This window comes from Corythoichthys intestinalis, chromosome 5, assembly GCF_030265065.1.
Source record: "Corythoichthys intestinalis isolate RoL2023-P3 chromosome 5, ASM3026506v1, whole genome shotgun sequence".
Lineage (NCBI taxonomy): Eukaryota > Metazoa > Chordata > Actinopteri > Syngnathiformes > Syngnathidae > Corythoichthys > Corythoichthys intestinalis.
The window spans coordinates 21,964,176-21,991,767 of NC_080399.1; the positions used below are offsets into that span (position 1 = coordinate 21,964,176).

Consider the following 27,592-nt stretch of genomic DNA (forward strand, 5'->3'; position numbering starts at 1 on the left):
CTCTAGAGGATATCTGCATGGAGGAATGGGCCAAAATACCAACAACAGTGTGTGAAAAGCTTGTGAAGAGTTACAGAAAACGTTTGGCCTCCGTTATTGCCAACAATGGGTACATAAAAAAGTATTGAGATGAAGTTTTGGTATTGACTAAATACTTATTACCCACCATGATTTGCAAATTCTTTAAAAATCAAATAATGTGATTTTCTGGGGGGGGGGGGGGTTCCACATTCTGTCTCATGGTTGAGGTTTACACATGTTGACAATTACAGGCCTCTCTAATATTTTCAAGTGGAAGAACTTGCACAAATAGTGGTTGACTAAATACTTATTTGCCCCACTGTAAATAGTATACCTACCTGCATAGTCTGTTGCTCTTTTGTAAATACTATTGTTTTATTTATCAGATATATAAACGCATAAGTTTGGCTTCAAGTGAAATCCAAATGATGGAAAATGTGAGACTATTGTATGTACAGCTAATGTTTGATAGACGGACAAGATCAGCTTTAACAATGAACTGTTTTCACATTGACCTCAGAAACTTTGGCAAATTACCAATGGATATCGACCGATATGGGTTTTTCAAGACTGACACCGATACCTATTACTGTAATTCTTGGACTCTAAGGTGCTCCTGACTATAAGCCGCACCTACCAAATTTCACATGAAAACGGCATTTGTTCATAGATAAGCTGCACCAGACTATAAGCCGCAGCTGTCCTCACTGTATTATGGGATATTTACACCAAAAGATTGGTAAGACTTTATTTTACAGCGGTGTGATAAGACTGTCATAAGACCGTCATAACTATGACATGACACTGCCATGAGCATTAATGGATGCGTATGACAGATGCCATTAAGTGTCATCTGGCAAATTATCTCTCTTTGAATAGATGTAAAAGATCCACAATGGACATAAATGAAGTAAGTGACAAAATTTGTCAGATGACAAAGTGTTACCTATTAACTCAAATCAAGAAATAAAACGCACTGGACTATAAACCGCGGGATTCAAAATGAAGAGAAAAAGTAGTGGCTTATAGTCCGAAAATTACGGGTAATAGTAGTTAGAGAGGGGAGTTCAGTGGTAGTCGTTCCCCAACCCAGAGGTTGTGGGTTTGATTCTCCTGATGTTTCCCAGATGACCTCATCTAAGCATCCTTGAGTATGATACTAAACCCCACATTGCCCCTGGTGCTGTGTCACCAGTAGGTAGATGAGGATATAAAAAAAGGCTGACACCGATACATGTCAAATATCTGCGCCGATAATCGGCCCGGTCGATAATTGGTCTATCTCTAATTACCACTAAGCACATTCTAACTACTGTTGTAACTGCCTTACTGGTACATAATAAATTCATTGACATAGACATCCAATTCCATTTGGACTGGGAGGACTGATAGCAATTGTCTATCACCGCCAATGGCACTGTAACATAATAAATCAATGGCAGCTATTCCAGTTCAAATTGATTTGAAGTCTATCACTGTCAATGGTAGTGAACAAGTTTATTCGGGCATAGTAGAAGGTTGGGAAAATGGTACTGCTTTAATCGCACAGTTACAATCCTTAGGTTTTTCCCCAAATTAACAGTGCTTTAAAATCCAGTGTACTCATGTATAAATTCTGGTTGTACTAAATGACCTTGAACCAATTTTGTGGGAGCATAACTTTATGAAACAGCTCCAGGAAAATGCTCAAGATACATGAACGTCATTCATCAAATCCATAAATAAAACAATGTAGGAAATAATTAATAAACATAAATAAAACAATCATTACAATCTTTAAAAGCTTATAAAGAAATGAAAAGTGCAGTACACTGATGCCCTCAAGCACATTATAATCATGTGCTTCTTAAGTGTGAAAATATAGTTGCTTATTGACGGTGTGCCTTATATTCCAAAAAATACAGTACAACCTTTTGATTTTGGTGTACAAAATTAACTGCAACAAACTTTCTCTGCCAACCAGGTTGTAAAATAAATATATAAATCTCAAATAATTCAAAGTCACAATAATACAACTGTTTTACAAAAGAAATGAATTCAAAAGATTAATAAATAAATAAATAAAACGATATTCTGACAGTATGATAACCTTAAGCCAAAATATAACGGTGTCACAGTATTGCAATTACAGCTCTAAAATTTGTTACTTGGAGATACCGTATTGGCCTGAATATAAGACGGCCCTGATTATAAGACGACCCCCTCTTTTTCAAGACTGAAGTTTGAAAAAATACTTTTTGAACACCAAATAATTTTTTTATACAGAAAATAATTACAGTACATCTGAAACAAATGGTTATAACAATATATTTGAGAGAAAAAGCATGTGATTTTGCCTCATTCAAATCTTAATATCTGACCATTTAAATATGTAAACTAAAGTGCAATCACATTCGTAAATGAATGGCTTCTGGTTTTTGAAATGAAAATAAACCAATCTATTGTGATAAAACAACAAAATTGTAATAACTACATTAACCATCAAAGTGAGGTCTAACTGGAACTGTAGTCTTGAAACAAATTTGAATAAGGAAAAACATTGCAATAAAATAATGCAAACTGGTTCAACTTGAGAGTAGCTGAGATCTGTCATGACAGAACATTACTCAAGTTCAGCATTCGCTTCAATGATATCTGGCGCCATCTAGCGTCGTGAATGGGTACAATGTCTAGACCCCGAATATAAGGCGGCTCCCACTTTTTCAGTCTTATTTCAATGCAAAAAACACTGTCTTATATCCAGCCAATACAGTATCTGGGTTTATTTTTTCCCCCCCAAAGAACAGGATTTTTATTTTTCAAAACATCTTAGCAAATGGCGTACCACAAGCAACACATCACTTCCGCTCATTAATATTCATGACATTAGCTACTGTTGCTAAGTAGGGACAAGCTTCCGTTTGTCCCTAATAGGAAATGAATGGAAATCGTATACGAAGGAGATGTTTACAGATCTAAACCTATCAATTCTCTCCGAAAATGATGTGCCTGATGCCAAATTCACTGGGAAAGATGTGGAAGAACATAAAAATGTTCAGTTAAAGAGATGGCTTTAGTGTCGAAGGCTGAAAAAAATGAGCCGACCTAAGCATAGCTTTAGCTTTTTTATGGACGCGACTGATAATGACATTCTCCTGTTTCAACAAGCTATCCTTTACCATCAGCCCTGTCTTTCTTATATATCCTCTGGTTGTCCTACGTCTCTTCATGTTCTTGGGGGTAATTTAGTTAGCTTTGTGTAGCGATCGCAAATGCTACTCAGTGACAGCCAACGAACACTTTTAATTTTTTCATTGATAACACATCGTAATCCTATAATTTATTTACACTTCCCCCTTACTAAAGTTTATATATATATATATATATATATATATATATATATATATATATATGAAACGGTAACAGTGGCAGTCAGATACCACTGTAATTCTTTTCAGGTCATTCATTGTCAGACAGAGGCAGTATGGCACAACGTTTCGCTAAAAAAATAAGTTAAAAATATAAAAATGGCTTACCTCTTTGTCCTCTGAAAGACCATACTGCATATGAAACGTGAATGGATTCGCCAAGCTGGTGTTAAAGTCCGCGCAAGTTGATTCGGTCTTCACATTTTTTCCTCCCGAGTTTTTGGTTTCCGGAAACGTATGAAGAAAACATCCTTCATGTGTCGTAAAGTCTAGAGTCGTTTCTACAAGTTCCAAAAAAGCAATGCGTGATCGGCATGTTCGTTTTTGAAAGATTACCGGAGAAAAGTAGCACTAATTAAGTTGGGTCTATCCGAGGGCGGGTCTATAATGCCCCACTTCGGCTTTACTTCCGCTTTACGATGCGACGTCACGGTCTAAAAATAGCCTGCGTGCGGTACGCCATTGGAACATAAGTATGTTAAGTTAAAACAAATGTTAAACAATTAAATATTCAAATTAAGTTAAAATAAATGCAGTCGTTTAGGTGAGCCTACAGCCAAAGCTCAACATTACCATCAGAACAAAAATAATTGAATTATTTTCCATAAAAAGCACGTGAGTATGACTTGTATCATGTTAACATTATACACACACACTTTCTCAACACAAACAGTTGTCAAAGAGAAAAAAACTCACCTTGTTTTACCACCGCTAGACACACTAAACACGGTGGAGTTAACTCTTATAACTGGTGGGAAACGTTCATGACAGTGTTCGCTAGCCTTTAATTTTGTATAAATGCAAAATCACATTGGAGGTATTGCCTCCTCAGCAGCCAACGTCTGCAAACATGTTTTACATGTAGCTTTTCTGTAGCCGAAGTATTCCTATACCAGCGAATTTCTTTTTCTTTGAAAAAGTTCAGGACTCCTCCTCCAGCCATCGTGTAGCACAGCTGACTCACTGACATTGAGCAACAACAGGTGGGGGAGGGGTGAGCCTTGGAGCTGCAAGCAAGGGATTTCTCCATGCATTTTTTGAACATAAAAAATAGCTAATACCTTAGGGACTGTATGACAGAATTTTTTTGCGGTTTTGAAACCTTGACGTTTTCATACCACGGTATACCTTGAAACCGGTAATCGGCACATGTCTCGTTGCACTAATCCTCTCTTCTGTCTCCAGATTCAAATTCCGATACTCGGCTGTGTTGGGTATCGGCTTATGCCATTACTGTACCGATACCACATTTTTTTGAAAAAATAAAGAATATTCTTTAATTTTTAAGCTAACTCCTAAATTACTGCATTCTCACTTGACCGTAAAAAGAAAAAAAACATTGCCAATTATGGCGCTAGATGTCCAATCCATTTGAAGTGGGTCTAGTAATACACTAATTGATGGAAGGGTGCATCTTGGCCAGAGGAAGAACCCCCCCCCCCCCCCCCCCCGCCCCTTTTTTTTTTTTTTTTTTAACTGATAATTCACTGCTAGACTTGGATGTCTATTGCATTCAATAACAGTGAAAAACTGAATATCATGTGGTTCAAGTAGATTGTTATTTCGAAGTGGATATACTAACTTGTCACTCAGGGTGTCTTTGTATCAAATGACTACGCTAGGCTAGTGTAAACATCTGCTTCATTCTGGTGGGCCTTCAGCCGCCTGTTGAGAGCCACGACAGATGGAAAGGGAGCGTGTGGCTCAAACACTCCCCTGTTTGACTGGCCTGGCAGTTGTCTTCCCAAAATAGCCTCCGCTCCGCTGCCTTATATGTGCAAGGCCTCCAGCATGCGCCTGAGGAGGTATCGTGTATCTAGGCCACACAATACAAGCCGCGAGGCTCATTGTTGCCGCTTACCATCAGGCCTCTCCGCGGATCTGGAGACGAGCGCACCATGGAGCTTATCCTGCTCAACCGCGAGTGTCTCCTGCACCTTTTCTCCTTCCTGGATAAGGACAGCCGTAGGAGTTTGTCTCTCACCTGCATAGCGCTGCGGGATGTCTTCCTGGACCCCCGCCTGTGGCGTCTGCTCAGCTTCAGCTCACTCTCGCAGCTGAGGAGAGACAACTTTGTACTTGGACCTTCTTTGCGTCACCTGTCCATCTGCTGGTACTCCAGCAGAGTGCTGCAGGTGTGCAACATTGAGGACTGGATGAAGAGCTCCTTTCAGAAGGACATCTGCAGCAAACATGACACACTGGTCAGCACCTTCCTGGCTCGTGTCTGTCGCACGTGAGTGATATGCTTAAACAACGTAATTAAACTCGAAAAAAAATTAAAGAACAGAAAATTCTTATAGTAAACCAAACAAAACTTGACCCAAAATATCAAGGTCAAGTTTATTCATAAATGTAGCGTTTCTGTTGCTAGCATAAATGGTCAGGGGTGAGATGGAGACAATACCAGCGGACTGCTCCTTTGATTGGTCGACATTCAGTCTCACATTCACACTATCAAAGTAAGAACTTGATCCAAGTAAGGCCCGTAATTTGTAGTAAGCCGGTTTCAATTTCTAAAGAGTTAATTAACTCATTTGTTTTCAATGCTGACAATAGACATTGGATCCATTTTAATTAGCGGGGTTGGCAGCAATTATTCTCTGCCAGTCCCTCCCATTTCAAAGCAAAATTGGATCATTTCCAATGGCACGACTGATGATCTTTCATCATTGCAAACAAGTGGAATCACTAGGTTTGTGTGCGAGCGAGGTTGTTTTTAAACAACAGAAATAAAACACTAAGAAAATGGACAAATAGATAAGAATGTAACGATACAGTGATCTGGATCGCTACATTAATTGGTTAAGCAATGATCGAATCAAATTGATCAAAACGCAAAACCGATCAACATCGTGATCTTTACGCAGTTTTGTTTTTTAAAAATGGTTTCACATTCAAATGTTTCAGCAAAGTAAAATGTCCAAATTGCTTTGGATTTTTGAATGTTAAGGGTGTCACAATACCGCAATCTGGATCAATACATCGATTGGTTGACCAAGGATTCTGTCAGATGAATCGAAATGCAAAACCAATCAATATTGTAGTCAGAGGAGCTGAGCCAAATGGCGAAGCTCTCGATTTACCAGTCGATCCTACCCTCACCTATGGTCATGAGCTGTGGGTCGTGACCGAAAGAACAAGATCCCGGATACAAGTGGCCGAAATGAGTTTCCCCTGCAGGGTGTCCAGGCTCTATGTAAGAAATAGGGTGAGACGCTCAGTCACTCAGGGTCGAGCCGCTACTCCTCCGCGTTGAGAGGAGCCAGCTGAGGTGGCTCGGGCATCTGGTCCGGATGCCTCCCTGGAGAGGTGTTCCGGGCATGACCCCCCCAGTCACAGCCTGGAGCGGTGATGTTCCAGGCTGTGACGGTAAACACAGAGCATCCTTGGATGCGGAAGTACAGCGCATACGCTATTCAAAAAGTGTGCTGTGCTAAGCTGTTGCATTTGATACACAGATTTAGGTTCTACTGTGGCGCTTGTGTTTTGCATGCTGTTGCTGAATGTACCATGTGACAGTGACATAGACAGGCGGAGCCTCTCGCGGCGGCAGTTTCGTGAGTCTCCCTCTCCTGTAAGTGGATATAATTTGACAGTCCAAAAAGTCACAAAAGTGAGAGCGATTGCACGCCTGTGTGACTACCAAATGGTTCCCTTTCGTGGTTTAGTTTTCCCTTATGCATTTTTTTTATATACCCCAGTTCGCTCGGCATTGAGTCAGAAGGGAGTGACCCCGTCGCTGGCCGAGCGGCGACTTGCTATGCTATGATACATTAGTGCAGTCTCACAGCACCACGCTCCTTCCCCTCCCAGGAGGGAGGTATTTCCTCATCTATTTGTCCAATCAATAAGGCTACGTTCATACTACAGGTCTTAATGCACAAATTCGATTTTTTTGTTATATCCGTTTTTTTGGCGTGCCCATTCAGACTGCCTCTGTCCATTGAGACCATTCAAGTATTACGCATGCGCACTAATTCGGAGTCCGACACTCACTGAGCAAGAAGATCCGCATGCGCAGAAGCATCAAAATAAATGACACACGTCATCCGCCATTCCAGGGATAATATGTTTTGCTTTTCAAAAAGAGGGCACAAATAACAGACATAAATATCCCCATTAAGGCTTATAGTCAAAGTTTATATGGATCGATAGCATGCATGCACTGTCCGTGCATGTCACACACACATACGGGCAGTTTGCCCCGACTCTCGGCCGTGTAGGCAATGTTAAAATATTGCTCACATAGAGCAGAGAGAAAACCGATTATTCTCAGGCTTATCCTCAACCCATTTCTATATTTTATGACTGTTGTCAAACCCGGCCATTCCCAAAAAAGCCGTGTTCACTGCAAGCTTGGCACTAATAATGCACAGCTGCACCGCTACCTTAGCGTCTCTCTCGCTATTTGATGACGTAATTGCTGCATGAATTCCGATTTGAGAGAATGGACAGTACAGACCGCTGCGACAGTCTGGAGAAATGTGGCCCAGATTGGATTTGAAACCACATACGAAAGTGACCCAGATCGGATTTGAAATGGTCCAGTTCTATGCAACTTGTCACGTTCAGACCGTCAAGTTAATGCCTCACCCGAGTCGGGAAAAACACGAAAAAATCGGATTCGTGCATTAAGACCTGTAGTATGAACGTAGCCTAAGTGCACCTTTCGTCCATGTGATGTTACTCAGAAAGTTTGGTTGGCGCAGTGTGAATGCTGAACCTTTTCAACAACTCATTTGCAAGTGTTGCTGCGGGGAAGCTTTCCAATCGGACCCTGGTCCTTATCGCCTAGTGTGAAAGTGTCCTACGTCTCTCGGCTGACCTGGGAACGCCTTTGGGGGAGCTTGTTGAAGTGGCTGGGGAGAGAGGGAAGTCTGGGCTTCCCTGCTAAAGCTACTACCCCCACGACCCGACCCCAGATTAAGCGGTAGATAATAGTTTATTGGATGTTTTAGCAACAAAATTGCTTTGGATGTTTTACTGCTTTACGTGTAGTGTAACTGATGATGTTAAACGTGTACAAGATATTGTATTAAATGGAAAAACAGCCCTTGAACCAAATCGTAGCAGGCTTTATAATTTCAGCAAAAACTATATAATTGTCCAAAGAATCAATATTATTTCGTCATGAAATTGGTGATTTACACCCCAACAAACAGTACCGGACATTCAAATCGAGGGGTCAATAAGGTCCGCAATAAGTATAGTCAGGGTTTCGACCTGTTTCAACTAGTGAATTTTAAGATGTTTCAAGCCCAATTTAAGACCAGATAGAAAGAATACAACGCCAAGTTCAGAGCAATTTTCAAGTTTGCGACTTTGCATGCGTTGATAAAATCAAAGTAATTCTTCCCCGTTAAATGATTCTGAATTTCAACTGAACCAATTAGGTGGGGATGGGTAGAAATAAATTTTTCTTTGCCTCTTAGACATTTCTTGGACATACAGGCGTTGGGCAAAATAATGGAAACGCCTTAAAAATCAACAAGAACTCATTTAATATGGTGTAGGTGCGCTTTTTGCTGCAATTACAGCCTCAATTCTCCAAGGTATTGAGTCCTACAACTTGTGAATTTTAAGGAAGGAATTTTAAGCCATTATTCAGTTAGAATACCCTCTAACTCTTTGTAGAGATGATGGCGGTGAAGATCGACGTCTTATCTGAATCTCTAAAACTGACCTTAAATGCTTAATAATGTTTGGGTCTGGGGATTGTGCCGGCCATACAAGATGCTCAACTTCATTAGAACGCTCCTCATGCTATTCTTTAACAATTATGTTCAATGATTATGATGCCAAAATGTTAGGTGTTTCCATTATTTGGCCAACCCCTGTAACTTTCAACTTCGTATTTTAAAATTATATCGGATAATGCGACATTGTTTTTTTTTTCCATTATCGGTTTAGGGCAAATATGAATGTTGCCTTCAAAGAGAATTTAGAAACCTTCTGCCTTTGTACAAGGGATGGTCACAGCGTAGCACAGCAGTTATGCTTATTAACCATTAGATGTCTCCAAACTAAGATGCTTGGGATTTGTCATGTGAGCAGCCCATTTGCATTCATGGTGCAAAAGTTAAATGGACAATAAATGATTGAAAAATAATGAATTATAAACTCATGAGTCCACGTCTGCATCTATCGGTATCGGTTTGAAATCAGTATCAGATTTCTGGGAGTTGGACAATAATATCGGGTAAAAAGTAATTATTGGACAATTCTACTTTCAACCAGAAGAAATGTAATGCTTTTTAAAAAGACATTTAAGCACATCTACACTTTTAAGATTTTTGAAGACCCCGTAGGAACCCCGAATATTGTATAAGATGGGGTGGGCATGCTTTAATGCTCAAGGAGGGGCAGTGATTGATTTTCAAAACAGACAGGCTTAAAAAAAAATGATATCAAAACAACAAGATGCTATTTCCACCTTCACGTAGATCAGCGGTCTCAAACCGACTCCACAAAGGGCCGCAGTGGGTCCTGGTTTTTGTTCCAACAGATCCAGCACAAACAGTTCAACCAATGAGGTTTCTACTAACATAAGCAGCACCTGATTGCAATCAACTGATTACACTTGTAAGAAACCAGATTGGTGAAAAGGTATTTGTCTCGTTTGGTTGGAATGAAATCCAGTACCCCCTGCGGCCCTTTGAGGACCGGTTTGAGACCACTGACGTAGATGGTCAGATGGGTGTGTGTTGACCTTAAAAGGTAGAGTGTCTATGTAGTGACATATACTGGCAAAGCAGTTGCTTGGTTTTCCAAATATACACTTCAGTACATCCCACACTACGATTGACGGCATGCAAAAGATTATATTTCTGTTTATGGGGTGTACAGTGGGGCAAATAAGTATTTAGTCAACCACTAATTGTGCAAGTTCTCCCACTTGAAAATATTAGAGAGGCCTGTAATTGTCAACATGGGTAAACCTCAACCATGAGAGACAGAATGTGGGAAAAAAAACAGAAAATCACATTGTTTGATTTTTAAAGAATTTATTTGCAAATCATGGTGGAACATAACTATTTGGTCAATACCAAAAGTTCATCTCAATACTTTGTTTTGTACCCTTTGTTGGCAATAAGGGAGGCCAAACGTTTTAATAACTCTTCACAAGCTTTTCACACATTGTTGTTGGTATTTTGGCCCATTCCTCTATGCAGATCTCCTCTAGAGCAGTGATGTTTTGGGGCTGTCGTTGGGCAACACGGACTTTCAACTCCCTCCACAGATTTTCTGTCGGGTTGAGATCTGGAGACTGGCTGGGCCACTCCAAGACCTTAAAATGCTTCTTATGAAGCCACTCCTTTGTTGCCCTGGCTGTCTGTTTGGGATCATTGTCATGCTGAAAGACCCAGCCACGTCTCATCTTCAATGCCCTTGCTGATGGAAGGAGATTTTCACTCAAAATCTCTCGATACATGGCCCCATTCATTCTTTGCTTTACACAGATCAGTCGTCCTGGTCCCTTTGCAGAAAAACAGCCCCAAAGCATGTTGTTTCCGCCCCCATGCTTCACAGTGGGTATGGTGTTCTTCGGATGCAATTCAGTATTCTTTGTCCTCCAAACACGATAACCTGTGTTTCTACCAAAAAGTTTTATTTTGGTTTCATCTGACCATAACACATTCTCCCAGTCCTCTTCTGGATCATCCAAATGCTCCCTCGTGCACCGCAGACGGGCCTGGACGTGTACTTTCTTCAGCAGGGTGACATGTCTGGCAGTGCAGGATTTGAGTCCCTGGCGGCGCATTGTGTTTTTGATAGTAGCCTTTGTTACTGTGGTCCCAGCTCTCTGTAGGTCATTCACTAGGTCCCCCCGTGTGGTTCTGGGTGTTTTGCTCACCGTTCTTATCATTTTGATGCCACAAGATCTTGCATGGAGCCCCAGATCGAGGGAGATTATCAGTGGTCTTGTATGTCTTCCATTTTCTAATAATTGCTCCCACAGTTGATTTCTTTACACCAAGCGTTTTACTTATTGCAGATTCAGTCTTCCCAGCCTGGTGCAGGTCTACAACTTTGTCTCTCTGTGTCTTTCGACAGTTCTTTGGTCTTGGCCATAGTGGAGTTTGGAGTGTGACTGACTTGTGGCCCCCTTTGTGGACAGGTGTCTTTTATACCGATAATGAGTTAAAACAGGTGCCATTAATACAGGTAACGAGTGAATCCTCGTTAGACCTTGTTAGAAGAAGTTAGACCTCTTTGACAGCCAGAAATCTTGCTTGTTTGTAGGTGACCAAATACTTATTTTCCACTCTAATTTGGAAAAAAAATTCTTTAAAAATCAAACAATGTGATTTTCTGATTTTTTTTCCACATTCGGTCTTTCATGGTTGAGGTTTACCCATGTTGACAATTACAGGCCTCTCTAATCTTTTCAAGTAGGAGAACTTGCACAATTGGTGGTTGACTAAATACCTATTTGCCCCACTGTATTAGCCTATTTGTAGAAAGGTTAACATGGCCCTCATTAACAGCGATAGACGTCCAATCCATTTTGACTGAGAGGTTGACAGCAAATGAACGTCAATGCCTAATGAACAAATGTTGCCACCCTCCCAGTCAAAATGGATTAGACCTCTATCGCCGTCAATGGCTCCTAATGGTCGGCAATCAGGGCTATTTAAAAAAAACTTAAGAGTCTTATTTTTAAGGCGAGAACATCACGCAGATTTATTTATTTAGCTGTTGTCGGCAGAGAACAAAATAATTAGCATCCGCTTGTGCGTGGGGATTTAAAAAGCAGATTGTGATTGCAATTGAGTGAAAATTACAGTGTCAAGACATGTCATTACCTTTCATTGACTAATGGGGCAATGCTTGCGTTTGATATGTCACTTTGGAATAGAAAGCGCACTGTGTGAGAAAGCACAACCTGTCAGGCTTCGCTTAGGCATAATGATGTATCTGTGCACGCAGACAAGTGACGCAGCTGCAAGACAAGTGGAGAGGAGAGAGGGTGGTGCATTGGGTGGTGGTGGTGGTGAAGGGAGGGGGGTTGCATGAATGACCCTGTGTGAATTTCCTGTTGGGTGAAATTTGAGCGCCGGCCCATGAGCGAAACCAGTCCCGACTGGAACTGACTACTTTGTCTAGTTCATCTATTTTGACGCCTAGGAGCCTCACTCGTGGCATACTGATAAACCCTCCCCAAAATTGTGAGGAAAGCTTGTGCACATGACAAAAGTGGGAGTGTGAGACTGGGAGGGGTGCTTGAGAGTGATATGGCCTCCGCCCCGCCCATTCTGTGCATGCAGGTGGAGCCTACAATTGACTCTTTGTTGTTGTCGGAGGAAAGAACATTTACATCTGTCCCTGCCTGCCCTTTTCCTTCCATGGATGGGAGTTATCTGAGGCTGTCTCATGCCTTTTTATGGAAAAAGCTGTAAAACATGTCTGCAGCTCTCTTTTTAGTGCACTTTCCAGCATGCCGACGACTAAATTTCCATTTTAACTGGGAGGGGGTCCAATGAATGATCATGGTTCTTTTTTAAAGGTTTTTTATTATTTAGAAAATGAGATAAAAAAAATAAAAAAAACGTGGAAGTGTTAACTCATATATCACACATTTTTTTTGGTTTGCTGTCTAATACTTTTTTTTCTTGGAGGGATGTTGTAGACATCCAACCCATTTGTACTTGGGCTGTGGATGATCATGTTTCAACATTAAAAAATGTTTTAAATTGACAAGGATTCACTAAGGACCCAAATGTACAAATGTTCCGTTTCAACAAAAATATTTATTTTCAGTTCACAGGAGTTCAAAAAGAGCCAACGAAAAATCACAGCGCTTGCTGGATACCAAACATCTGAGCAAAGTCAACGAAAAATTACAGCGCTTGCTGGATACCAAAATCTGAGCGAAGTCAACAAAGTAACAAAAAGGCCATTTGAACCCAACATAAATCCTAGTCAAGAAAAGGCTTACATGAGTTGGTAACACGGAACATGGCAGGATACAAGACGAGCCAACATAGGGCAAGGTTAGATGCAGACGATATATACAATGGATCACAGGTACGATCAGCCTGATTGGTTAGAGCAGGAAGTAAAGATGGAACCAGGCAGAATGCCATTACCAAAATAAAAGCAGGAAATTCTGCACCAACATACAAAACACTAACATGACTTTCTAGACATGACATATATGACTTAATTTTAGGGCTGTCAAACGATTACAATTTTTAATCGAGTTAATTACAGCTTAAAAATTAATGAATCGCAATTCAAACCATCTATAAAATATGCCATATTTTTCTGTAAATTATTGTTGGAATGGAAAGATAAGACACAAGATGGATATATACATTCAACATATGGTACATACGGACTGTATTTGTTTATTATAACAATAAATCAACAAGATGGCATTAACATTATTAACATTCTGTTAAAGCGATCCATGGATAGAAAGATTTGTAGTTCTTAGAAGAAAAATGTTAGTACAAGTTATAGAAATTTTATATTAAAACCCCACTTAATGTTTTCGTTTTTATAAAATTTGTAAAATTTTCAATCAAAAAATAAACTAGTAGCCCGCCATTGTTGATGTCAATAATTACTTACACAATGCTCATGGGTGCTGAAGCCTATAAAATCAGTCGCACACAAGCGCCAGCAGAGGGCGGCAAAACTCCATAAAACACAACAAGTGAGCGTTTCACTGTACTGTCATTTAAATGTGTCTGAGCGGGGCATCTGCGTTAATTGCGTCAAATATTTTAACGTGATTATTTTTAAAAATTAATTAACGCCCGTTAACGTGATCATTTTGACAGCCGTACTTAATTTATTCATTTTTATTAGAAAATATATATTTTAAATATTTTTAGTTCTATTTTTAATTTTAATTTTTGCATTACTACAAATATTATGACTGAAAAAAGAAAATAAAAAGTATATTTGAATTTTTACTCTGACAAAAAATTACCTGCATGGAAAACACTCACACTGCTCAGACTTAGGGGCCGTTGACTTAGGGGCCGTTTACATGGTGACGCTCTGAGGATATGACACATTTCATGTTTGCAATTACATGGTTTGGTCTTGGTTCCCTTCTCCGTTTGAATGATGTCGCAATTCCGCGTCAAAATGATGTAGTATTCATGCCAGGCCCTAGGGGGCAGTGCATTTTTACAAGGCGACAGCCAATGATGCACTTACTTGACAACAACCTCCTCAACCCGGAAGACAATATACGCACCCAATGGAAGCAATGGTGCCCACATGTTTTTTATTTTGCTCCAAAAGGCACAAAAATGCAAACATAAAATATATTTAAATTAAAAATATTATCAAAACCATAAATTAAAGCTGAGGTTCCACCATGATTGCTGTTTTGAATGTTTAGTAGCAGCGACTGTGGTTGCCCAAAGTGATGTGTGAGAGTGTTGACCTCATTGAGTGCATTCCATTCATATGGCTGCAGAGCAATTCCCGCAATCGAATCGTTCCGCTTTGGAAGCCGGATTCAAGAGTTTGCGCCTTTGCCTTCTGTTTTCGTCGTCAACATGCAGTGGCGCGGGAAGTAGGGTGCTGAGGGTGCAGCGGCACCTCCTAGTGTTTGGGAGGGAAAAAAAAGTTCTGGTAGATCATTTTTGTTAAAAATGAATAAATAAAACACATTGAAACAATAAGGTATTTAACTTTGGGAATTAAATATATACAGTATGTTGAAAAAGTTACATGGCCCTGACCTGACACCTTGCTTGCTACTGAGTCACGGTAAAAACGGCGCAATTGCAACAGGAAAATTAACTGTTGACAGAGGAGGCGTTACCATGGCGCAAAAATTATTTTTTTTCTATACAAAAATTAATTCGGTAAAAAAAAAAATAAAATAAATGAAAATGAAAATTTAAAAAATTCAATTTGAGGTCGAAAATCAAGATGATTATGATAATAGTTCTATAATAGTTCCCATCAAGGAAAAGTTAACTGCAGAGTTAGACCGTGGAGTCCAAAAAGGAATTCTTTGGTGTCTTGCTTGAAAGATGGAAAAGCGCTATACAAGTATCACACCATTTACCATTTACCATTCAAATAGGTAAGACATGCTTGCATTGCAGCCATATTATTATTTGTTTTTGCTGTTGAGCTTGTGCCATGCAGAGCGCTGTTGGTTATCCCTGTTCAATTTATTTTAGTGTTGTGAAAAGGGGGTGTTAAACCGAGGCTTATTGGACCTTTTAGTTTTAAAATGTGTTCGTGTGTCATTGCGCCGTCTAACTGCGGGAATTTGCATTATAATACACGGGCCCTTTTATTTCCGATACAAAAACTCCCAACACACACTGTAACTGAAATAGAACGCTGTCTTTGTAGTAGCCTAGTAGTTTTACGTAAACTATCCAGCATGCATTTGTACTGCCATTGCGCCTTGTATGGAAAAAATGCACGAGCATGACAAACTGAAACGGCTGCTTTTGGATGGGAAAAGCTAAAAAAAGATCCTCAGCACCCCTGCTCTGAGTGACTTTCAGCGCCCCGTCAACATGTAAAGGCAAGGCCATTCCGCAACACAATCGTTGCGTTTTGGTGTCACAGCGTCACCATGTAAACGGCCCCTAAAAGATCGCTTTGATAATACTAGAAAATGCAGTTTCTGGTGAAATTGTGATGGTGGCTTTGCTGTGACGGTTGGTATATCGGGTTATTTTCTGTTGATTTTGAGGCTTCTCAGACTTCCTGTAGATATCAGGTCACTTCCTTTTTATTTTTGGAGCATTTTTGATTCACTTCCTCATCTTATTGGGTCCTTACTGTTGATTTGGGGGTATGTCGGGGTCAATTCCTGTTGATATCAGGTCACTTGGGTTGGAAATCAATAAGTGTGTATGGAAGTTTATGTGCTATTGAAATGAATGTTGAATAGGGCCAATTAAAATCAATGGGAAATTTGGGCCTTTTGAAATGAATGGGTAAGTTTTTGGCAAATTTTGTCCAATCCATTCGCTTTAGGCAAAAACTGTATAGAACTTTTGTGCCCTTTAGCATCCTGAAGTAGCGTTTTGAAATGTCACTTTTGGGTCAAAGGTCATTTTTGGGGTTTAAAACGAAAGAGAACCCGCATCCCATCAGAAGTTACAGTTGGTCATTTTGGTGTACAGTGTCGGTGTCAAACGGTTACGGCTGGGCAACGCGCCGTATAAACGCGACTGAAAAAAAAAAAAAAAGTAATATTATAGGTGGTAGCTTTTGCATTACACGCAAAGCTACCACCAATTAGGAATCAAAGGGGGAATAAAGTTAAATCGCCATTGAGTCAAAACCAAGGGCGTAGGTTTGCATAGGGACAGTAGGGTCATAACACCACCAACTTTTAAGGATGCTCAAATTGTCCCCACCAACTTTTAAGCAACCTTATTTAGTTCAGTTATATAGGTAATTTAGATTGTCTTCCCATAAGTTGTAAGGATAGAATTGACCCTACCATTACGTTCAGACTTACATTTACCCCTTTTCACTTGCTAAATGTGCTGGTTCATTTTTTTCCCCCTTCAAACGCATGTTTGATTGGCTAATGACTAAAACCCCCATGTTCACACAATCCCGACAGAAATACATGTCGACATGCCGCCTCTTCCGTCCCCTTTAAAGAGGAGGGATATTAGAATTTTTTTTTTTCGGCCAGCAGCAGCCACTTTAAGGAATGTAGAAAGACATCAATATTGTGATGGTGGGGAACACACCACTAATTTTGCAACTGAAAGTCCGACCTGCATCACAGTTAGCATAACATTAAACTGTGTTAACGTGCTAACCTGTAAAACTCGAGTAGAAAGCTCCTTAGAGACGTGTCTTTCTGTAATTTTTCTACTGTTACCGTTAATTTAACTGTGCATTTTGTGCATTTATTCCCTAATTAAAATGTATGTATTTTCTACATTATTAAAAAAAAAAAATATTTGCAGCCGATGCACATTTTTTTAAACACCCCTCCTCCCCAAATAGACAAAAACACAACCACTGTAAATTTCCTTTACATGAAGCTAGAGGCGTGCAAAATTTCCGATTCTTAGATTATTCGCGATTCGGCCGTGGAAGATTCGAGAACGATTCACAAACATCCAAATTCCGATTATTGAATTATACCAGGTAAAGCGGAAATAAAACGCAGTCAGCGCGGTCTTCGGGATGCAATGAGGAACGGATCGAGAGTAAATATCATGTGCAGCTAATGCCGCTAGGTAAAAAAAAAAACAATAATATTTGACTGCGGCCGTCAGGCGTTACAAACAGCGCCCAGTTGCTAGTTGCTACAAACATACGGCAACATACGGCTATGGTAGATATCACCTATATCTAGACTAGATGTGAAATGACAGATGTTTCCGCGCTAGTAAACAGGCGCCATCTTAAAGCAGTAGACTTCTCTAGAAGGCTCTGTTGTAACGAACCTAATTACTTTTTATCTAAAATACCCCTAAATCGGCAAAGTCTTGACTTGAATCTATCTTTAAATGATGAAACAGTTTTAAAACTTTCACATGTCGAAAGTAGACATGAGGGAAATTATGGAATAACGGGCGCAATTTTAACAACTTTAACGGTGGATTCACAACATTAAATGACCTCCAAACATAGCAAAGGTTACTATGTTTTTGATTTGTTTTTTTGAAAAAATGGAAAAAATACATGAAAGGTAACACCAGTCACTTACTCAATATTTAATACTCAAGTTCTTTACATCATTAAATTAGTTGACTGTAGTTTAAAGCTGCTGATACAGAATGGGGACTTGAGTATTTTATTTACTGTTTTTAACCGGTAACAAGATACTAAAATAGTAGTTTGGTTTATTTAGCCAGAGAGGATTTTTGAACAATTTTGGAACAAATATACAAAACATTAAAAAAATGGGGGGAGGGGGGCATCAGTAATCGATTTATAATCGAATCGGAGTCTCTGAATCGTAAGCGTAATCGAATCGTTAGGTGCCCAAAGATTCCCACCTCTACATGAAGCAAGCATTTTGAAAAATGACTTTCTCCGATGAAACTAATTTTACTGTAACTTTTTTTCTTTTACATAGGATCCAGCTATTTTTGAGAAATATACCCAATCTGTTTGGTCTTATTAATGTCCCGTCCCCGGCAAAAAGTGTACATGCAGGTTATGCTGTTATAGCGTCGCTACCAATGTTGAGACCAAACCTACGCCCTTGCTCAAAACTAATGTAAAGAGGATTTTTGATGAAAAAAAAGTGCTGTCCAAATAAAATAACGTAAAATGATGATTAACTCATTAGCTACCGTTGACAGTGCTAGACGTCCAATCCACTTGAAGTGGGAGGGTTGAAAGCGAATTAATGGATGGGTTCATTTGCTGCCAACCCTTCCACTTCAAGTGGATTGTACGTCTACTAGTGATAAACTCATTTAAATTATTATGAATACAAATGCCTGTACAGTATTTGTAATTGATGCGACATTTGAAAAGTAATGAAGGCTTTGAGAACCGATGCTATCACAAGCACGTTTTTTCAAATGTCAAACCGTTCCACCCTGAACGTCAGGAACCTTTTGGAGTTTGTTGGCATAATTCAACCAAGCGTATCCAAACAGGTCGTTAGAGAGATAATTGCCAGTTTGAATTAGCCTGCTCAGCTGTGGTCACTTCAGAGACAAGTCTGAAGGTTCAGACCAAACTCGCTGTCTGTGCAATTATTGTTTGGATTTTTTGTTGTTTTCATGGCAACTTCATCACAGCTTTTATGTTAAGAAGAAAATACTGGAGGAAGTATTTTATGACTCCTTGGGCTGTAAAAAGCTTAACGAGAAAATGAAGTGAGAAGATATGACAGGCAGGCAGCTGGAACAATAAACATGTCCAGAACACATAACTCATACATTTCAGAGTCTCTAGTCCCTTAGTCTGAATGCATCTTGAATGCATTCAATGTATTTATCAAATCAGTGAATGGATGTGCCAGATTTTTTTCCAGCTAAATGCACGACAGAGTTGATCCTTTTTGGGCCAAAAAGGAAAGGTCAAAGATCAGCGTTCATCTTGGCTCAATGTTACTGACGGCTACAAATCAAGCCAGAAATCTTGGTGTCAATATTGACGCAGACCTGAACTTTGACAGCCATCTAAAGTTTATCACGGACTCTACCTATTACCACGTAAAAAAAAAACGTTTGGAAATTCGATGTCACACAAAATTCACTTTTCAAGATCTATTTTCTAACTGCTGTCGCTCTACAGATGATGGCTTCCAGCGACGCATGTTGCTCAATGGATGATCTGGGTCTTTCAATGAAAGGAAGCTCAAAGTGTGTCCACCTTTGAGTGATTTGTGACTGTGGAGGGCATCAGCAGAACCCTCTGCTCGGTAGGGAAAGAAACTAGGGTGCCAGAAGTAAAGTCTCCAAACACAAGCAGCTATAATAGGAAAAGAAATAGAATCTAGAAATGGAATCTTGATGTTTCGCTAACCGTTTTAACAAAGCAAGTGCTGCTTGGATGATTATGAAAGTCTCCGGTTCAACTCAGAACAGCACAATGAAATTTGAAAAATGCCTCCCGTGGATTTTAATATGACAAAATCACTGATTCGCGCATTTCACTGTCAATCAAAAAGGGATTCAGCCTCAGAAAGCAGAGAAGCAGAGCATCCGAGCCAGCCGAGCCCAGCCCACTACCCACAAACCCCCCGAGACGTAACGGCGTCCAATGGGCGGGATAAACCCAGCTTTTAGCCAATGACTCGTCTCGTTTCGCTGTAGTGGAATAATGCACTCTCAACTCTGGAGACGCGAAGCTACCAAACTGTCGAAAGTACAGCATTGTGAAGCTGCGCGAATGAATGAAAAGCAAGCCGCATTGTAATCAGTGATAAGGACCAAATTCTGAACAAAAGCTGATTGCGTTGTAGCGCATATTTAGTCAATGACGTGAACACGCCCTTCCCAAGATGATAATAGATATCCAATTATGTGGCGTCCAATCATCTTTCTGCTGTGAATTTGAGTTCATCACTACTAGCTGTCCAATCCATATGAACGTTCGTCCATTTGCTGCCACCAGACAACAAGTTAAGCAGTGTCTGACCAATCCATCACAGCAATTTATTTACATTCACGTACGTTTAAAGTCATTGAGCTTAAAAAGAAAGTAAAATTTTTCCAAAAACCTGGTGTCGACATCGGCCAAAACCACACAGCCGTGTGTCGAAATCAGTATAGGAAGTAGGGTTGCCAACTGTCAGAGCCAAAGAAGCGTATTTGTCAATTTACAGGTCTCAGCAAAAAAAACATTCAGGAGGCTGCAACCAATCCACAATGCTGCCGCCACAGTCCTTACAAATACAGGTAGACCCCAGTTTAGGTTCGAATTCCATTCCTGCGCTGGCAATATTGCCTGGATTTCCACGTAAGTCAGAATTAACCCTTAAATATTACAGTAATAATGATTAGCACGCATCAGTTAGTGCCCGCACATCATCAAAAACAATCACATAAACTTGCCACAAGTATTCGACCACAATTGAAAACGCACAATAAACAGTACAAAAGGGGTTCTATACAGCCGTGTCCTCTCGATGCTTCACAAGCAACAAATGTGCGCGCAGGCTGTCACCTCTGTCACTCGGCTGCTCTGTGTGTGCGTGTGTGGGGTGGGCGCGTCTGTGCGCTCGCTTCCTGTTCTACGCTTCAGGGACCAAAATAAAAGCATGTATCACAAGACAAAAGTCAACATGTAAAAAACATAAAATGACGAGAGTCAGGTAAAATTGCGTCGGTCGGGTCCGTCGTAACTCGGGGACTACCTGTTCAGGGAAAGTGGACCATATTACACCGGTCATGAAATCATTACACTGGCTTTCTGTGAATCAAAGGATAGACTATAAAATCTTACTGCAGATCTACAAAACACTTAATGGCATTGGACCAAAAAATACACGTTTGATTTGTTTGACCCCTACAAAGCATCTAGACCTATTAGATAGTCTGTGTGTTCTAAGAACCACAACCAAACAGGGTGAGGCGGCATTCAGTTACAGGTAGTCACCGGGTTACGACGTACGCGATTTTGACTTTAAGACACCGGAGTCTTGTGCACCATTTTGTCTCCCGTCGTTTTTTTTTGTTTGTGTTTTTTTAAGCCGCATAAACAGTACCTTATTGTACCTCACAGTATCTTATTTTTTACTTTAGTTTACTAATACGAAATGTTCTGTCCTCACTAAGCGTGAAGTTGATCAGCTTTACAAACAGCAAAAAAAGCAATTGTGCTTTTTGAAGCTTTTCACTTACTTCACTTTTGAGAATTTGTAAAACGGGAATATGGACACTTGTCTTCAAAACGGCACACATTTTGACAATATAACACTTGACACAAAACAATTGGTGTTCAAACCTCCATCTAGTCTGATCAATACGTAAATTTAGTAGATTAAATTAGCTTAATTTGCCTATTAAAAACAAATAAACGCTGTCTTAAATGCTAGGAATGCTAACGTATTTACAATTCTCATAGCAAATAGCTCACAAATTAACTCCACCAACTGTAGCTCTAAACTTAATTACAAATGCATACACAATCATATATTAGCTGAAACAACTTACAGCGTTATGTGGGACAAACCAGAGCGCAGCTATCGTTTCAGACGTCTGAGTCTGCTCCTGACTCATACAAGATGAAAGTACAGCCAGTCCCAACGCTGCCACCAGAGGGCAGTGTATCCTCAATCATTAAACAAATACCTTTGGACTTTTTGGGTAATTATTTTGAATTTTTAAAGGGTAAATTCCGATTTATGCGGAATATCGGGTTACCTCGCAAGCGTAGTAACGGAATTCGTTCGCAACCCATGGACTCACCTCACCTTCGGAACGAATTACATGAAGATCTGAGGTGTACTCAAACAGTTAACTTCATTTGTTTTTGTTTATATTTCCTGTTTTGTTTTTGTTTTTAATTGCCATACAGATTTTATGTGACTTTTACTGTATGCATCAGTTTGATTTTATTTCCTAATTGTGTCTTGCTGATTTTCATGAGATGTAAAGCACTTTGATTTACTTTGCGTTGAATTGTGCTATGCAAATAAATTTGCCTTACCTTGCCAATGCCATCTACCTGTTTCTACACAAACATCAGAATAAGTCATGGTTTACCGCGAGTAGAGCAACTTTGTGTTCAATTTAATAAGATCATATATTACGAGGAGTATTTTGATTTGAGAGTGAATTGAGACAAGGCCGTCATTATTTCAGTACTTATAATTTTTAGGATTTGGGGGGGGGTAATGTGCCATTTAACCCATTCAAACCTGAGCATGCTGCTGAAGGACATGACGCGTTCGCGTCACTAACTCAATAAATACACTTTACACGCAATTCAGTTGCTATTGCCACTTCTGGGAGATGACTGGAAGAAACTTTTCCCATCGAAATCAAATCATGAGGTTTAGCATGCCCTCTTAGCTATTTTTGGCTCTTTGAAAATGGCTGAGACAAAACGCAACTCCAAAAAGGCAAACATAGGTGCTCATTTCTCATTAAAAACAATGTAACATTAGCATTAAAAATAACCGATAAAAGCACGAAATATCCCTAACCAAAAAATTGCACTTTGTTCCAATATTTGAGGAAAGTAAAAATCAGTGAAGACTTTTTTTTTTTTTTTTTTGCTCAGCAGAAAAAATGTGGGTCTGAAGGGGTTAAAACACATTATGTATACATACTAGGGGTGTCAAACGTTTAAAATTTTTAATCGAGTTAATTACAGCTTAAAAATTAATTAATCGTAATTAATCGCAATTAATCAAAATTCAAACCATCTATAAAATATGCCATATTTTTCTGTAAATTAATGTTGGAATAGAAAGATAAGACACAAGATGGATATATACATTCAAAGCACGGTACATAAGTACTGTATTTGTTTATTATAACAATAAATCAACAAGATGGCATTACCATTATTAACATTCTGTTAAAGCGATACATGGATAGAAAGACTTGTAGTTCTTAAAAGGTAAATGTTAGTACAAGTTCTAGAAATTTTATATTAAAACCCCTCTTAATGTTTTCGTTTTAATAAAATTTGTAAAATTTTCAATCAAAAAATAAACTAGTAGCCCGCCATTGTTAACGTCAATAATTACTTACACAATGCTCATGGGTGCTGAAGCCTATAAAATCAGTCGCACCCAAGCGCCAGCAGAGGGCGACAAAACTCCGTAAAATATAACAAGTACACATTTCACTGTCCTGTCATTTTAATCTGTTTGAGAGGGGCATTTGTGCGTTAATTGCGTCAAATATTTTAACGTGATAAATTTTTTAAAATTAATTACCGCCTTTTAACGCGATAATTTTGGACAGCCCTAATACACTTTACATATTATTTTTGTAAATGCAAGAATTTTGCTGGACATTGTGTGTTTCCCTTTACAAAATTGAACTTTTCTAGAATATTCTATACACACACAGTGTACCAACATGAATCGATAGTCTACATCACAGGTATCATACTCAAGCCATCATCAATCATGTGCAGTGACTTCACATTTCTTGCTAATTGAGAATTTAAATGAAGAATTTGTGATAATTTTGATCTTTTTAATTATTTTGTATTAATTTCAATTAATTATATTGAACAGTATGTCTACAGATTGTTATTTATTTAAACAAGTTTTCTTTTCAAACTTTAAAATATATAGACATTTTCAACATCTTTTAATACAAGATATGTTTTTAATGAAAAAAAAATACTTGTTTTCCCTTTTTTTGTTTTATATTTAAAAAAAAAGAGTCATAATATACAGAAGATATTTTTTAATGAAAAAAAAATGCTGGTTATCCCTTTTTTTAGTTTTATATTTAAAAAATCAATTAAAAAAAAAATACAAAAACAAGTCATAATATTTGCTATACACTGCTGGCCAAAAGTAAGGAACAAAGTCTGCAGCAGCCCTATGGTCACTCATTGAACGGAATTTCATCGCCCATCTGTTGTCATCTTGTGAGAGCTGGTGTCAATGACAAATAAATCTCTGAATCTGAATCACTCCTGCAATTCTGTCAGATAATGGTCAATTTCTCCCAGAAAAGGATTGCAATTACAAATGCTTTGGTAGTAATATCTTCATTTATTTTTCTTGGAATTAAAAAAAAACACAAAAGAGAATGGAATGTCATTATCATTTTGCACAAAACTCCAAAAATGGGCCGGACAAAAGTATTGGCACCCTTAGTCTAATACTTGGAAGCACAACCTTTAGACAAAATAACTGCGAACAACCGCTTCCGGTATCCATAAATGAGTTTCTTACAATGCTCTGCTGGAATTTTAGACCATTCCTCTTTGGCCAACTGCTCGAGGTCTCTGAGATTTGAAGGTTGCCTTCTCCAAACTGCCATTTCCAGATCTCTCCACAGGTGTTCTATGGGTTTCAGTTCTGGACCCATTGCTGGCCACTTTAGAAGTCTCCAGTGCTTTCTCTCAAACCATTTTCTAGTGCTTTTTGAAGTGTGTTTTGGGTTATTGTCCTGCTGGAAGACCCATGACCTCTGAGGAAGACCCAGCTTTCTCACACTAGGCCGTACAATATGCTGCAAAATATGTTGGTAGTCTTCAGACTTCATAGTGCCATGCACACAGTCAAGCAGTCCAGTGCCAGATGTAGCAAAGCAACCCCAAAACATCAGGGAACCTCCACCCTGTTTGACTGTGGGAACAGTGTTCTTTGAAGGCCTCGTTTTTTTCCCCTGTAAACTCTTATGTTAATGCCTTTTCCCCAAAAAACTCTATTTTTGCCTCATCTGACCAGAGAACATTCTTCCAAAATGTTTTTGGCAAACTCCAGCCAGGCTTTTTTATGTCTCGTGGTCAGAAGTGGGTCTTCCTGGGTGTCCTACCATAGAGTCCCTTTTCATTCAGACGCCGACGGATAGTACGTGTTGACACTGTTGTACCCTCGGACTGCAGGACGGCTTGAACTTGTTTGGATGTTAGTTGAGGTTCTTTATCCACCATCCGTACAATCTTTCGTTGAAATCTCTCGTCAATTTTTCTTTTCCATCCACATCTAGGGAGGTTAGCCACAGTGACATGGGCTTTACCCTTATTGATGACACTGCGCACGGTAGACACAGGAACATTCAGGTCTTTGGAGATGGACTTGTAGCCTTGAGATTGCCCATGCTTCCTTACAATGTTGCTTCTGAAGTCCTCAGACAGTTTTTGGTCTTCTTTCTTTTCTCCATGCTCAATGTGGTACACACAAGGACACAGGACATAGGTATAGTCAACTTTAATCCATTTTAACTGGCTGCACGTTTGATTTAGTTATTGCCACCACCTGTTATTAGCCAAAGGTAAGTAACGTGTGCTGTTAATTACACAAATTAGAGAAGCATCACATGATTTTTCAAAGGGTGCCAATACTTTTGTCTGGCCAATTTTTGGAGTTTTGTGTAAATGATGATTTTTTTTTTCTTCTCCATTTTGTGTTTTTTCATTGCAAGGGAAATAAATAAAGATATTACTACCAACACATTTGTAATTGCAATCATTTTCTGGGAGAAATTGAGAATTATCGGACAGAATTGCAGGAGTGCCAATACTTTTGGCCAGCACTGCATTATCATTTTTGCTATGCTTACTACAAACAATGTCTATAAACAGTTATTCGACTATCAAAATACAGTAATTGTCAATTTAATTGATCATTGAGTAGTTGTCGATTAATCGTGGCAGATATACAATAATGGCGCGCTGGAGGAAACCATAACTGTGATAAGTTTGACACCCCTGGTCGACATAAACAGTGGAAATTCAAATAAAACCCCTTCACTGCTATCAGCTGTGAATGACTACATGCAACAGTAAATTCAATGCCTGTTTGAACAATGAATTCCTAGAGGCTTAGTGTAGATTGTTTAAAATTTTGAGCTTGAAAAGGTGCGGTTTATTTTGGAACACTGCCCACATTTTTTTTCTCCATCTTGTACCCATGTTCCTTTAATCTCTTTAAGAACTATAATTAAAAAGGAGTACACATGGTTAAATTAAAAGGGAGTTACCATGAGTGAGTGGATTATATAACTTTAAGACCTAGTACCTCTTTTTACATTTCTTCTGTTTTGTAACAGCCAACCAAAAGAATCCCTTTGGTTGCATTTTGATGTTCTAAACGTTATTGCCGAGCTAAAGCTGCGTGTTGGCACGACGCTGCACGTGGATGCGCCTCTATCACATGCGCAGAGGTTACTGGGACAGCACCCGTCACACTGGCGGTCCGCTGGAATATGTTTGGCTCACATGTGGCAAAGCAGTAAGATTATGTAAGTCTTTATGTAAGCTGCATTAGAGAACGTGAACGACATCCCTCTGCCGCTAGTGTGCTCGCCTCTGCCAGTCTGGCGAGTGTCAAGGATGCGTTTTAAAATTGTTTTGACCAAAACGAGCACAAGTCGAATTGCAATGCATCAAACATCCTGTTATTGTTCCGTCCACTGAAACCGCACGCCCTTTATTTATGAAAGTCCTTTTGGATGAAACACATAGTCCCAGAGGGACATATTGTGAAGGTTGCAAAGTATCATAGTGCTTTTTTGCCAAACAGATCATGTTGCTGTGTCTCTGAGCTTTGCTTTTCATCACATGTGTGATCTCCGGCTATAAATCCTTTGCTACGATCTTGCTTTTGTATTTTTTTTCCAAGACACCTGAAGAGCATTCATTAGAAAAGAAGCACACACGCTATAAGAAGCACTGCTTACTTAAGACTTGTGACAGTCCTCTTCAAACAAAAGTAATCCTTGTTGAATAATGGCTCAGGGCAGGTTCACAGCTGGGGGTTAAATTCTAAGCCCATTCACAAAAGATTAAGAAGAATAGACAACATGTAGAGTCCATATTAAAAAAAAAAAAAAATGTATAGAGTTGTCCGATAAGAACTTTTTAACCGATATCTGGATATTGTCCAACTCCAAAATCCAATACCGATATCAAACTGATACGATATATGCGGTCGGGGACTTACATACTTAAAGTGCATGTGACACGAAAAAGCATGTTTATTTCATAATACACGCCGTATTTTATGCTCCTGAATGATATGGACTGCTTGGATGTGTGTGGAAGCGATCGCTATATTTTTTTTAATCCCGCGCCATGAAAATGAGTGACTT

At 39.3% G+C, this 27,592-nt stretch overlaps 1 protein-coding gene across 1 annotated transcript in view; it reads left to right on the forward strand.

The window, feature by feature from the left end:
• Positions 1–5,002: 5,002 nt before the first annotated feature.
• fbxl22 (F-box and leucine-rich repeat protein 22) overlaps positions 5,003–27,592 on the forward strand; it is a 28,129-nt gene continuing 5,539 nt past the window's right edge. The window contains exons 1-2 of the mRNA XM_057835686.1: positions 5,003–5,233; positions 5,296–5,664. Of these exons, the coding sequence (XP_057691669.1) occupies positions 5,202–5,233; positions 5,296–5,664 (401 nt within the window). The 5' untranslated portion in view covers positions 5,003–5,201. The remainder of the gene's footprint in view (positions 5,234–5,295; positions 5,665–27,592) is intronic.